This window comes from Coregonus lavaretus (genome assembly GCF_964263955.1).
Source record: "Coregonus lavaretus genome assembly, chromosome: 34".
In the NCBI taxonomy this organism is placed as follows: domain Eukaryota; kingdom Metazoa; phylum Chordata; class Actinopteri; order Salmoniformes; family Salmonidae; genus Coregonus; species Coregonus lavaretus.
Window position 1 is genome coordinate 27,276,661 of NC_140021.1, and position 14,874 is coordinate 27,291,534.

General features: G+C 43.2%; 1 protein-coding gene across 1 annotated transcript; it reads right to left on the minus strand.

Annotated features, from left to right (window-relative positions):
* Nucleotides 1-63: 63 nt before the first annotated feature.
* Nucleotides 64-14,598, minus strand: LOC311108880 (inhibin beta A chain-like). The gene is made up of 2 exons (XM_084151670.1): nt 13,677-14,598; nt 64-1,070 (listed from the first exon to the last, which is right to left on the minus strand). The coding sequence occupies exons 1-2, from the start codon at nt 14,098-14,100 to the stop codon at nt 274-276; spliced, it is 1,221 nt and encodes a 406-aa protein (XP_084007796.1). The 5' UTR covers nt 14,101-14,598; the 3' UTR covers nt 64-273.
* Between the last annotated feature and the right edge of the window lie 276 nt (nt 14,599-14,874).

Genomic DNA, 14,874 nt, shown 5'->3' on the forward strand with positions numbered 1-14,874 from the left:
CTCACCTCCCTCCCTTTGCTTTGTAACAAAAATATATTAGATATTCTTTTAATTTTATTTTTTGAAAGTGCCGCAGAGTTTTCTCTGAGTTATAGATACCCCCCTGGACTTGACAACAATGAAGAACAAGCAAGTCATTGAGTCCAAATAGAAGTCGGTCTTGACAAGTGTCTTGCACGCAAGAGAGAGAGAGAGATAAAGGGCCTCTTTCGTTTAGTTCTGTCTCTCTGGGCATGAGACCAACCTCCCAGCCCCACCAGTTCCGCCAGGCTTTTACGAGCAGCCGCACTCCTCTACGACCATGTTCTGGATGTCCTTTTTGACGATCTTTTGCTCCTCGTTGTAGTAGAGCATAGACATGGCGCGTAGCCGCGTGGGCACGCAGCACGACTTAATGTTCTGGAAGGGCGCGTAGCCCCGTATGCGGTAGTGGTTGATGACGGTGGAGTGGAAGGAGAGCGAGGAGCCTGTGATGCTGGCCACGTGGCTGGGGCAGTCGCCCTCGCAGTAGTTGGCGTGGTAGCCCCCCGGCGCTATGATCCAGTCACTCCAGCCAATGTCCTTGAAATTGACGTAGAACTGGCGCTTACAGCAAGCACGCACCTTGCCGTCGCACTCCAGGCCCCGTTTGCGGCGTTGCCGTGGCTCGCCGCCCTCGCCCTGCTGCACCACCGCCATGAGGAAGGGCCGGTGGGACTGCTCACGCTCCTGGTTGCCACTGGTCGACACCAAGATGGGCGTGGCGCCAGCATTGGCGCACAGCGGGCAGGAGACCCTCACACTGAGCATGCTGCCGCCGCCCTTCAGCAGGGCCTGGACGCTGGCCGACACGGGGAAAGTGTGCCAGCCACTGCGCCGTGTGTCCACCGCCTTCTCGGCCAGTGGCACCGGCACCGACTCTTCATGGCCGTCTCCGCCAAGGCGCTGCTGCAACAGGCGTATAGTGACCTTGGCACGGCTGCGATTGGTCTTGGCCAGCCGGAGGAAGATCCATACATTAGCCTGGTCCACCAGAGACAGCTCGCCGCCCTCCTTGGAAATGAGGAAGTTGACCATACCCTGGGAGTCGCCTAGAGAGGAGGAGAATAGAGAGAGGATCGAAGGATTAGATTAGTAAAGCATTGTAATCAAGTCTGAGCTCAGCGTAAGTAAATGCTTTGCTGTCTGGTTCTTGGACTCTACCGGCCACATCTGAGTCTGATGGGGTGTGATAGGGCCACATCAATCAGACTGAGTCATTTTAGGCATGGCACACCTATCATTAGAATTTCCTTGCTTGACATGACTTCACGCATAGTAAAGTTCTGGTCTGTTTTTCTCCTAACAGATCATTTTGAATGTCTAAGCTAATCTCTTCCATTTACAAAGGAACATCTTTACAAAGTGATGTCTCAACAACGCATAAAGCTCACTTTCTGGATATTCTATTTGGCTCTGGGTTGAATGGTGGGAACCCGGTTACCGAGATTTATCGGGATTTATTGCCCAAAACCCGGGATAAATAACTGCGAGAAACCGGCAAATCATGATAAATTATTTATATGAACAGCATGGCGTGAAATGGAACTGTAAAATTATATGTGATGTCTAAATTTGGCTTCTCTATGGCATGATGAATCTGCATGATGAATAAACGTTCATGGTGGGGACAGACAGCCCATCTCAGTATAGAGCGCAGTTCACAATGCATGTAGACCTACAGTCTCATTTCATCATGGTAACTATTTTTCTTGTGACAGGTAGGCCTACATTTGCTGCAGCATAGCCTATGCTACTGTAAAATAAGGACTGAATGCATGTCTAATTTACCCATCTCCATCTGGCTTTCGGGGGTCACCTTGTTTTTTAATTGTAAAGATAATTACAAAAATTATTGCAGCTGCAGAGTTTTTAACAGGCTATCACTCGAATATCATTGCTTTAAATAAGTGCATGCACGAACACTCTCGCAGTCTTTTTCTCTCTCCATCAACTCCATTCAAATTGTATCCAAAATAGATCATCCTGTTCTTGATATACTGTATAGCCCTATATATAGATGTCCTAGCCTACCACTTTCAGGTAATACATTCAATGCAGTATTACCCTTATTTTTAGCTAATTGATGATGGGTTACGCATAATCAGCTTTTAACATATACAGTGGGGGAAAAAAGTATTTAATCAGCCACCAATTGTGCAAGTTCTCCCACTTAAAAAGATGAGAGAGGTCTGTAATTTTCATCATAGGTACACGTCAACTATGACAGACAAAATGAGGGAAAAAAATCCAGAAAATCACATTGTAGGATTTTTTATGAATTTATTTGCAAATTATGGTGGAAAATAAGTATTTGGTCAATAACAAAAGTGTCTTAATACTTTGTTATATACCCTTTGATGGCAATGACACAGGTCAAACATTTTCTATAAGTCTTCACAAGGTCTTCACACACTGTTGCTGGTATTTTTGCCCATTCCTCCATGCAGATCTCCTCTAGAGCAGTGACGTTTTGGGGCTATCGCTGGGCAACACGGACTTTCAACTCCCTCCAAAGATTTTCTATGGGGTTGAGATCTGGAGACTGGCTAGGCCACTCCAGGACCTTGAAATGCTTCTTAAGAAGCCACTCCTTCGTTGCCCGGGCGGTGTGTTTGGGATCATTGTCATGCTGAAAGACCCAGCCACGTTTCATCTTCAATGCCCTTGCTGATGGAAGGAGGTTTTCACTAAAAATCTCACGATACATGGCCCCATTCATTATTTCCTTTACACGGATCAGTCGTCCTGGTCCCTTTGCAGAAAAACAGCCCCAAAGCATGATGTTTCCACCCCCATGCTTCACAGTAGGTATGGTGTTCTTTGGATGCAACTCAGCATTCTTTGTCCTCCAATCACGACGAGTTGAGTTTTTACCAAAAAGTTCTATTTTGGTTTCATCTGACCATATGACATTCTCCCAATCCTCTTCCGGATCATCCAAATGCACTCTAGCAAACTTCAGACGGGCCTGGACATGTACTGGCTTAAGCAGGGGGACACGCCTGGCACTGCAGGATTTGAGTCCCTGGCGGCGTAGTGTGTTACTGATGATAGGCTTTGTTACTTTGGTTCCAGCTCTCTACAGGTCATTCACTAGGTCCCCCCGTGTGGTTCTGGGATTTTTGCTCACCGTTCTTGTGATCATTTTGACCCCACGGGGTGAGATCTTGCGTGGAGCCCCAGATCGAGGGAGATTATCAGTGGTCTTGTATGTCTTCCATTTCCTAATAATTGCTCCCACAGTTGATTTCTTCAAACGAAGCTGCTTACCTATTGCAGATTCAGTCTTACCAGCCTGGTCTTGGCCATAGCGGAGTTTGGAGTGTGACTGTTTGAGGTTGTGGACAGGTGTCTTTTATACTGATAACAAGTTTCTAACAGGTGCCATTAATACAGGTAACGAGTGGAGGACAGAGGGGCCTCTTAAAGAAGAAGTTACAGGTCTGTGAGAGCCAAAAATCTTGCTTGTTTGTAGGTGACCAAATACTTATTTTACACCATAATTTGCAAATAAATTCATTAAAAATCCTACAATGTGATTTTCTGGAGAAAAAAAATCTCAATTTGTCTGTCATAGTTGACGTGTACCTATGATGAAAATTACAGGCCTCTCTCATCTTTTTAAGTGGGAGAACTTGCACAATTGGTGGCTGACTAAATACTTTTTTTCCCCCACTGTAGCCTCTGTCTCTTGCACAATACACAAGCACCTGTGCTCCGCTGGCCTCTCCTTAAAAAAACGCTCTTTAGCTCTTGGAGTCCCATGCAGGAAAAGCCAGACTAGAATAGCTTGCTGGACATTATTTTTCTTTAGCATTTCTTACACCAATAGACTATTCGAAGAGGGACGCAAGCTCTTGTTTGCTGAATGTTAAATACAGCAGTGAACGTGTGATGGCGGTAGGCTATAGCAGTTACATATTCAGACCGATAACCATTCAATCTCCGTGAAGAGAAGTGAAAGCCTTCTGCATCTAATTCTAGTCCTATATTATTCAAGGATGTCATTAGAATGATGAAGATAAGGACAATGAAACGTATTTCATTTAACTGTTGAAAGCGAGGAAGGAATGAAGCAACAATAGAAAGAGAAAGAGGGGGTAGGCTAATAACATTAGGGGAAATATTATGAATTAACCATGCAAGTGTTAAATTAACACTAATTGGTGTAAAAGAACCCAAGTGTTGGTGTTTATAACCAGCGCTAAACCAAAACTACTCCCATCATTATCATATTTCCCAGCATGCTTTATTGCAGGCTGATTTTTAGAAGTGTTTGTTTCAATATCTATGTTTTTGCATGTACATCGATTGATTAATTAATCTTATGCTACTCAAATATAAATAACATCATTTATTCTAAACTATTCCAATCTGTTACTTGGATTTATTGTACACGTTACTGAAATAGCTGTTCCAGTTTAGATGGTTTAGGTAGTCTCATATCTTCATCTTCCCAACCAGGCAGTCATTCTGAATGCAGGTTGAAGGGTGAATAAAAATGCAAAATGTTGGATACCCCCACTGTGGCTGGATTCCAGTAGGAATTACACATCAGTTTTCAAGACATCATAAAGTGACTTGCACGACTGATGTGGCCTGTAAACCATGAGTTTCAGGCCGCTGTATTAGGGTAAAACTAGGCCCTCAAAAAAGGCCTCATGAAATATGTCTTGTATTGTGTTAAATAATTGCATTTTAATGATAACATATTCAGTTAAGATCTCACTTGGTGAAGGCTGCAGGACTGAAAATGGATGAATGCAACAACCATGTCTTTGTCACTAACAAATACAGTTATGGGTGGTAACTCTACAATTCACTCGAAAGATAAGACACTCTGGGAAATATGCAAATAAGGCTTTACATTAGGCAGTGTGTTAATTTAACATTGAAAAGTGTGGACCCATATAGACACTGGACCAGTGTTAAATGAAACACTCAGTGTTGATTTAACAATGGAGAATTTGCTGTTGCTCTTTTGTGCCCAAACCCATCTGTCCAAACACAGTCGCTGCATCACAAACTTGGCTTTGCCAGCGGTGGCTCTGCCATTGTTCTTCCTTAATCCTGCACTGGGGCTAAAGAATGGGACTGTACAAACCCAAGGGGGCCCTAACCCAAAGAAAACCTGCCCTGAGAAGAGCGTTTGAGTGCACCGCTGCTCAACACAGTTCCTGAAATAATTTGTGAGAAAAGAAGGGGAAACGACTAAAGAGCGGTACAATAATTCCTGAACAATAAACAACAATGTAGCCAGTTTGCACAGCTGTCCCGCACACAAAATTGAAAAATGACATTTAAAAATGTTTACCTCCACCTTTGCTTGTCTTCAAAAAAAGGAGTGAGCCCGAATTACCTGACAGCTTAGAGGAGCATTAGTGGTGGGTTCCTCTTCTATCCAAATACTGTCCTAATTAATGTGCTCAATATTCCCACTCTTAATCCAGTTGACCTTATTTGATACAGGTTTACTGCCTAATTTAATAGGAGTTAAACAAAAATGCCTAGAGATTCACTTGAACTCAGTCCGATACAAACTTTATCAGACTGTTTTGCAACCTGTGACCTGCCAGTTGTATTGGAGGTAGTTGTAGCAGCTTCAATACCTGCCAACTCTCAGTCCACTAGTTAGAAGACCTACTTTCAGAGCAGACTAAACAGAGTACTCTTTCAAATATTTGCCTCTTTGCCTGCTGCAACTTTGAAAGAGTTCTGGTTTGATAATCAATCACTAAAAGGTAATGGCTTACTGTCTCCTGGACAGCATCATATATAACCACATTTTATTTGTAAATATCAAAGTTCTGAATTATAATCTCGATAAGTAATAGGTTTATTGCATTTCTTGAAAAATATAATTAACAGAATTTTTAGCAGCATTTTTCTCTGAAAGTGCCAATCACCTCATTCTTCCCAAGTGGATTTATCTTGAATGGTGCACTTGCCTGCTCTAACACAACCATATGTGGGTCTCAAGACATTCCAGGAATGTTCCCTGACAATGACAGCGATGTTGGAGAGCCATTGTGCAAAGAACCCAGTGTTCTATGAATGTCATTAGGATGTACGTTAGATGCTATCACCACCAAATTGAAGCAGTTACATTTTAAGAATGCTTGTAAAACATTGCAGGGCTCATGGCAATTGTCTTTTAATAGACCGATAAAAAAAGTTACAAGCTATCTCATGTGTACCTGAAATCATTCCAATAGCATTCCCTAAGCACTATTGCAAGGTTAACAGAGTGCATCTGCATACAAATTGAACCCTTTGGAAAAGGTCCAACTAACATTTACGATACGTTCCATCTTAGCCGAGTCGATCAACTGACCACAGAAATTGCAAAGGTCAGTGGTGCCATCGGTCATGTAGCCCCTTTGACTTGCTTCCTTGGACTCTCAGCCTCACCATCTCACTCTCCACTATCTCACTTGCAAAAACACTGTGCTGGCCTCTTTGGAAGAAGATGAACCAGCGGTGGGCTTGATTTATGACCCTGTACACACAATTAGACACCCAAGCCCAGGAAGATGTGCAGCAGTCGCTCTGAGGCACCGCAGGCCAAGGCATCACAGGCCAAGGCACTCCCAAGAACAATGAGCTATGTCGGGAGAAATACAGCCTCCTCTGACTCCTAACCTTTGGAGACTGGGAGAGTGAGAGACATCCTGTCTATCTAGCTGCTCTTTAATGCCAGGTTGTAATTCATTAAATTTGGGTTGTAATCCCCCCCCAAAATATATTATTTGGTCTATGTCAAGAATATTCCATTCAAATCCTCTATTCAAATTTCTGTTGACAACAGCAATTAGAGAAGGAGAAGCACCCAGTGATGTGCAATCATGCCACACATTTGACCAGGAGACTGTTCAGTCACAACACATTACTTAATGTGAAGATACAATAGGTCTGACTAAGCTCTGACTAACCTGTAAACCTGATCCTATCCCAATCTCCTTCTTACTCTGTAGCTGTTCAATATCTGTTCACAGATGTTAGTGGCTGAATTCAAGCCAAGAAATACTGTGGTGTAGGTAGTGTGCAAGAAGAGACCTTACCACACATGGGCTGTCACAGTGGAGAGGTGAGGTGAGGAGTGATTGGGCCAATTTGAATTCCACGCCAGTCAATAAGACCTGCCCAAGGCTTCTAGTTGTCTCCCTCTCACTGAGGCAGCATGACCTTCATGGGAACGTGGGTGCCCTCCTATCCTGCTTGAAAAGCTACACAACTCAACAGAACACCGGACTCCCAACCGGACTCCCAAGGCATCATCCGCCAGTCGGTTTATTTTATTTGGCCAGCCCAGAGATATGGGAAAGTATTTACAAAGTTCCCCTTTTTATCAAATCTTTCCCCTTGTTTTTTACCATTGCTCGAAACCACTGGCTGCCGTTTGTTTTGTGTTTGTCTGGGCTTCGTTAAAGGAGCTAGAATAGTCTCTATGAACCATAAAGGTTTTGTCTGACTCGATGTCGGGACACTTTCTCGATGCCCTTTTGGAGTAGGCCTTGGCAGCATAATCTTCATTTGGAGATATCAGAAAAGAGACTCTGTTGGTCATGTCATGCCGGGGCTCTTATAAAGAGCTCTGGCATCACATTCCAAAACATATTTAATTGCTCTGGCCATGGCACAAGAATGAATGGTAGTGGCAGCATTGAGGAAAAAACAGCAAATGTCTTTTTTAGTGTTTTGCTTTTAGCAGCACTAATGGTTCATTGCATATATATACCAAAGGGAGCGATCAGACAACATCAAACAGTAGTTAAACCTCTCAACCATGCAGGTTAACAAGCCAAAAAAGAGACATAAAGAAATAGGTTATGAATGCCAATTTAGGCTACAGTACAATAATTTGCCATTGCATGATATTTTCTACCACAATCTAAAAGTAATTAACTATTATTGGAGAGGTATGGTTAGGAGGATACACTCTTTTGTAACTGATGTGGAATGTGACCTCAGCCTCCCAAGTCCTTGTGAGAGGAGTCCTTGAGTTTGATAACTGATTTCAGTGCTGAATACACAAAATACATGGCTGATGAGGGCTTTTTAATGGAACTATTAGTTAACTTACACCTAATAGGCAGATAATAACTGTTTCTCATACAAATGTACATGTTGATCATCTTCAGTCTCATGAGAAAGTGTGCTTCTCTTCTTAAATCACCAACAAATCTTAGCAGCCACTGTAGTTAGTCTATGTAGCCTAATCAATGTGTCCGGAGACGAGACTGCAGTGACCAGAAGATAAATGTGGACATTGGAATTTCACTGATGATGTGATTGCTATACTCCATGGGTAGGGGGGTTGAAGGGGAGAGCGGACACAGACTGCGGAGGAAATTGGCACTACCAGCAGTCAACACTTTCCACCCAGTGAGCAAGGCTCTTTCATTAGATACTGTCCCAACAGCCCAAAATAATTATTGGGGCCCATATTCCATTCAATGAAGCAATTATATGCAGCAGAACGTCCATGCTGCTTGGTTAACCCTAGTTATTTACAGTTTTTTTGTATTTATTATGAAAGACCCCCAAGCAGAAGTGTGAGGCCACTCTTCCCATTTAATATAAAGTTCATTCAAATGCCTGTTTATAGTAAAGGGGACTATTATGGTTTTTTATATAAGCCAACAAGTACAGAGAATGTGAATGTGGAACCCAACAGTGACCCGCACAGGAGTCCCGCAAAGGAGATTTATTTAGTAGCCCTCTGATGCACTCACTAACTGTAAGTTGCTCTGGATAAGAGCGTCTGCTAAATGACTGAAATGTAAATGTAAAACAACTCTGAATAATGATAATGTGACTAAATGTCAGGCCACATCAACTTCTCATCACAAATTGAATTCGGAGAATAATTTACTACACACAAAAAACAAATGGTTCTATATAGTGCCAAATAAGGGTTATTTGGCTTGTAACCCTTTTTGCTGCTATACATAGCCTTTTTTTGAAGGTTCTATAAAGAACCATGCTCATAAGGTTCTAAATGGAACCTTTATGGTGCTATAAAGAACCCTTTCCTAAAGAGCCGTGAGAAAACCATGCCACAAAATATTCAAATGAGCCACCGCCCCTACATTTTAATTATCACTAAAAGAGCAAAGAACCCATTTGTGAACTGCAAAGAACCATTGAAGGGCTCAAAGGGTTCATTGAGTCATTATGGTTAAACATAGAACCGTCACTGTTCCCAAAAAAACCTTGAGGAACCCTCTTGACATACAGGCTATGATCATTATGACTGCATCGAGCTTAATTGAAATGATTGATTCTACTATGTCAATATGTCTTTGTTGTAAATCTTTTGGCGCCAAAATGGTGGCAGTTGTGAAAAATGTCAATAGTTTGGAAGACTTGCAGAGTTAATTGAAAATAATGCTAGTGTTGATTAGATGCTTTTATCATTAATTTATCTTGAACCATGTGGTCGATCCACTAGAAACTCATGAAGAATATGGACACATACAGTGAGAAAAAAAAGTATTTGATCCCCTGCTGATTTTGTACGTTTGCCCACTGAAAAAGACATGATCAGTCTATAATTTTAATGGTAGGTTTATTTGAACATTGAGAGACTGAATAACAACAAAAAAATCCAGAAAAACGCATGTCAAAAATGTTATAATAATAATATGCCATTTAGCAGACGCTTTTATCCAAAGCGACTTACAGTCATGCGTGCATACATTTTTGTGTATGGGTGGTCCCGGGGATCGAACCCACTACCTTGGCGTTACAAGCGCCGTGCTCTACCAGCTGAGCTACAGAGGACCACTTAGAGAAGATCTGCAAAGAGGAGTGGGACAAAATCCCTCCTGAGATGTGTGAAAACCTGGTGGCCAACTACAAGAAATGTCTGACCTCTGTGATTGCCAACAAGGGTTTTGCCACCAAGTACTAAGTTATGAATTGATTTGCATTTTAATGAGGGAAATAAGTATTTGACCCAACTGCAAAACATAACTTAGTACTTGGTGGCAAAACCCTTGTTGGCAATCACAGAGGTCAGACGTTTCTTGTAGTTGGCCACCAGGTTTTCACACATCTCAGGAGGGATTTTGTCCCACTCCTCTTTGCAGATCTTCTCCAAGTCATTAAGGTTTCGAGGCTGACGTTTGGCAACTCGAACCTTCAGTTCCCTCCATAGATTTTCTATGGGATTAAGGTCTGGAGACTGGCTAGGCCACTCCAGGAACTTAATGTGCTTCTTCTTGAGCCACTCCTTTGTTGCCTTGGCCGTGTGTTTTGGGTCATTGTCATGCTGGAATACCCATCCACGACCCATTTTCAATGCCCTGGCTGAGGGAAGGAGGTTCTCACCCAAGATTTGACGGTACATGGCCCCGTCCATCGTCCCTTTGATTCTGTGAAGTTGTCCTGTCCCCTTAGCAGAAACAACCCCCAAAGCATAATGTTTCCACCTCCATGTTTGACGGTGGGGATGGTGTTCTTGGGGTCATAGGCAGCATTCCTCCACCTCCAAACACGGCGAAGTGAGTTGATGCCAAAGAGCTTGATTTTGGTCTCATCTGACCACAAAACTTTCACCTAATTCTCCTCTGAATCATTCAGATGTTCATTGGCAAACTTCAGACGGCCCTGTGTATGTGCTTTCTTGAGCAGGGGGACCTTGCGGGCGCTGCAGGATTTCAGTCCTTCACGGCGTAGTGTGTTACCAATTGTTTTCTTGGTGACTATGGTCCCAGCTGCCTTGAGATCATTGACAAGATCCTCCTGTGTAGTTCTGGGCTGATTCCTCACCGTTCTCATGATCATTGAAACGCCACGAGGTGAGATCTTGCATGGAGCCCCAGGCCGAGGGAGATTGACAGTACTTTTGTGTTTCTTCCAACTGTTGTCACCTTCTCACCAAGCTGCTTGGCGATGGTCTTGTAGCCCATTCCAGCCTTGTGTAGGTCTACAATCTTGTCCCTGACATCCTTGGAGAGCTCTTTGGTCTTGGCCATGGTGGAGAGTTTGGAATCTGATTGATTGATTGCTTCTGTGGACAGGTGTGTTTTATACAGGTAACAAGATGAGATTAGGAACACTCCCTTTAAGAGTGTGCTCCTAATCTCAGTTCGTTACCTGTATAAAAGACACCTGGGAGCCAGAAATCTTTCTGATTGAGAGGGGGTCATATACTTATTTCCCTCATTAAAATGCAAATCAATTTATTACATTTTTCAAAATTTTCACATTTTTTGTTGTTGTTATTCTGTCTCTCACTGTTCAAATAAACCTACCATTAAAATTATAGACTGATCATTTCTTTGTCAGTGGGCAAACGTACAAAATCAGCAGGGGATCAAATACTTTTTTCCCTCACTGTAAATTAAAAAGTAATACTATAAATGAATACATTTTGTAAAATTTATTTAAGTATAAATTACCAAAGTTACCATAGATTCTGGAAACTTTGGTAAGTTACCGGTAGTTTTGCAACCCTAGGGAAAGCGTTGCCAAGAGATGTATCAATGACAAATGTAGGCATAAGCATAACCAAAAAATGTGAGAGATGTTTTCAATTAGAAATGTCACATATCTTTTTGTCGGCTTCCTGATCTATATGGTAAGGCTTTGGTATAATAATATTTGGGCTGTCTTTGTCATATTGATGTAAACTCGAGGCGTGGTGTTTATGGTGACACACTGTTAAAAAAATATGTTGATGCTCACAACAAAAAGTTAGTGTGTGAACATTTTGTTGAGCAAACTCACAATCCTATTGCAGCTGGATGCCTTACAATTGCATGTTTAATCAACATTTTAAAAAATGATAGTGCATACTCTCACTCAGGTTTTCCTAAATGGTTCAACTGTTCATTTATTTCAAGTGTATGCTGTTGAGCACGTCAGGGAGGGAACCTGGCTCCAGTAATGAGCACCATAGTATATTCTAATGAAGTGAGCTAAACTGTTTTATTTTTTAACTTGACTGTATCCTCAACCTCAATACATGCATCCTGTGGTCCTCTGTAGCTCAGCTGGTAGAGCACGGCGCTTGAAACACCAAGGTAGTGGGTTCGATCCCCGGGACCACCCATACACAAAAATGTATGCACGCATGACTGTAAGTCGCTTTGGATAAAAGCGTCTGCTAAATGGCATATTATTATTATTTATTATCAATCAATCAATAGATTCCCCCAATTCTGACATGAAAAGTGTTGTTTTCAATGCCATGTTACAGCTACTTGAATTGTAGCTCGCTCTGGATAAGAGTGTCAGCTACATTTTACATTTTAGTCATTTAGCAATCAAATTGTACTGTAAAATACATATTCTAAAATGAATATTTCTAGAATTCCTAATTGACAGGTTGGAAAGTTGGGTCTAACTACCCCAATACAGGAAGAGCCTACGTTGAAAATATACATTGTTTTTCTAGAATTCTTTGCTTTTACCTTCTTTCTTTTTTTTCTTTTTTTTTTATCACATAACAGGAACAGCAACTTGACATCACACAATGAAGGACATTCTCATTAAAGTCTAACCATTGTTTTTTAACATAAGTTGTGTGAGTGTAAGTAGGCCTAATGCAGTAGTTCGCTAAATGTAATCTGTCAAGCCCTTGTGAAGAGGGGCTTTTGAACTAACTGCAAAATGCCAGTCATGACTTGGAGTGCACTTCCTTTACACTCTCATTCAAGCACATCTCTCTACCCCCTTGCTGCAACAAAGATTCAGGACCACTCAAGATCACCTCACCAATTATACAGTACTGTATTTATGAACCGAATAGCCCTTTCCAAAATACTGTGCTGTAAAACGTTCTACACCTTCAATGGCAGTCATAGTTTGCCATGGGAGGAAAAAGGAACATTGGTCAGTTCAGCTTTTTCTATATCCCATGTTCCCCTCCTGGGCTATCTAAGTCAGAGCAAAGTCAGATCTCCCTACACATCATAGGCTTGACAGCACCTTTGAACACACCACTCTACACTCGACAGCAAGCTTTCAACCCACCTTTGGAAGAAGAAAACGGAGTAGAGTCAGTAACTGGATAAGAGTGTCATTTCTTTACCCTGAGGAGCATTTTTTTTCAATAACTCTCTCTCTCTATATCGCTCTCTCGCTCTCGTTCTCGCTCTCTCACTCTCGCTCTCACTCTCGCTCTCGCTCTCTCACTCTATTTGTTGTCGCTGCAGTTTCTGAGAAAAACACTCATTCTGTCTCCCGGCGACTGCTACTGCACTACTCTGAATAACTTCACACGGGAGCTAAGGGACAAGCCTGGGAGCTTTCTAAGCAGATAATTGTGTATTCTTTAAAGCAGCAGGGGGTCATTAGGGACCTTAAGGGCGGGGTGGCAGGGGAAGGTGTGGGGGTGGGGGGCAGCTCTCTGGGTAGAGTCAACAGGTTAAACTGTTCTATCACACAGGTGGAATTAAGCAGGTCGAAAGCCTGTCGTTTCAAAGAATTAGGTCTGAAAACCTGCCAAACTGGGTTAGAGTCCTATAGCCTTTGTAGTGTTTAGCAAGGCTGCCTGTTTGTTTTCTGCCTCCTTAGATAAGGACCTTTTTGTTGCTCTCTCTATTGCTCTCTCTCTTTTTCTCTTTCTCTCAAATATACATGCTCGATCACCCCCCGCCCCCCCCCCCCCCACACACACACACACACACACCTGTGGCACTCACCGGCCTCTGCGAAGGTAAGGATCTCAGTCGTCTCGGCCATGTCGGCGGCATTGGGGCGCCCGTGGCCCTCATCCTCGATCTGGACGCTGCCGTCCTCGGCCACTCTTCCCACGTGCAGCTTGCGGATGGCATTGAGCAGAGCAGCGCGGGGCACCGGGTGCGTGACGTTGGGCCGCGCCCGCAGGTGCAGCATGTTGAGGATGTGCCTCTTCACCGCCTCCACCACCTCGGGTTTGCTGCCGTCCTCCTCCTCGTTGAGACGCGCCAGGGCGCAGGACGGGCAGTCGGTGACCTCCGGCACCAGCTGGGACTGAGTCTGTGGTGGCGTCTGGCCACCACCCATCGCCACGGACAAAGAGCCGGCCCCGGCACAGCTATGGGCAAAGAGCAGCAGCATCCCACTCAGCAGGGGTAAAGGAGACATCCTGGACTAGACGAGGTCTGCTGCCGGGACAACGGAGAGCAGTGCAGTGCGCACCAACTGGCAGGCAAAATGATGAGAGTGGGGGGAAAACGATCAGTCCTTCTGCCAAAAGAGAGAAAAAAACTCCTCCAGACAAGGTAAGCTCTGGACAAATAAATGTTGTCAGCAGTGCTGTAAGACTTGTACTAAAAGTTTAAAAAGTGACACCTAAACTGGAGGAAAAGTGAGAACAAAAAATAATAATCCTTGTGTTTAAAAAGGAGAGATGGCTGGAGAAGGACAGGTGTGGACAGAAGATGGTCTTGCCAGTGCTGGAGTGGAGATGATGTCTGATCCTTGGGAGGTTTTGTGTGGGAAGGGCAGTCGTCTTCAGAAGGTTGCCCCAGGGAAGCGTAGTTCTCTGTAGAAGTCTGGGAGTGCTCACTGTGCACAAGTTGAATGGTTTTGTGAGAGTGGGCAGGGCTCTCTCTTTGCTGTCTCTCTCTCTCTTTCTCTCTCTCCCTCTGTACCTCTCCCTGTGTCTTACCGTAATTATACCTCCCTCCTCCCTCCTGATCCCACCCTTTACTAACTCACTACTTCTGACTCATGTGTTTCACTAACTTTGTGGAACACAGTGGAAGGCTTGCAAACTTTTTCTATCACATTTGATGAACTACTGAAAAAATTGTTTATCCATTACTGCTGCCAACCTCAAATTGCTCATTCCCCTCTCACTTCTGTTAAATTCACCCACATGGTTGTTGAATTATTTGTCTTATAGAATTGTACACA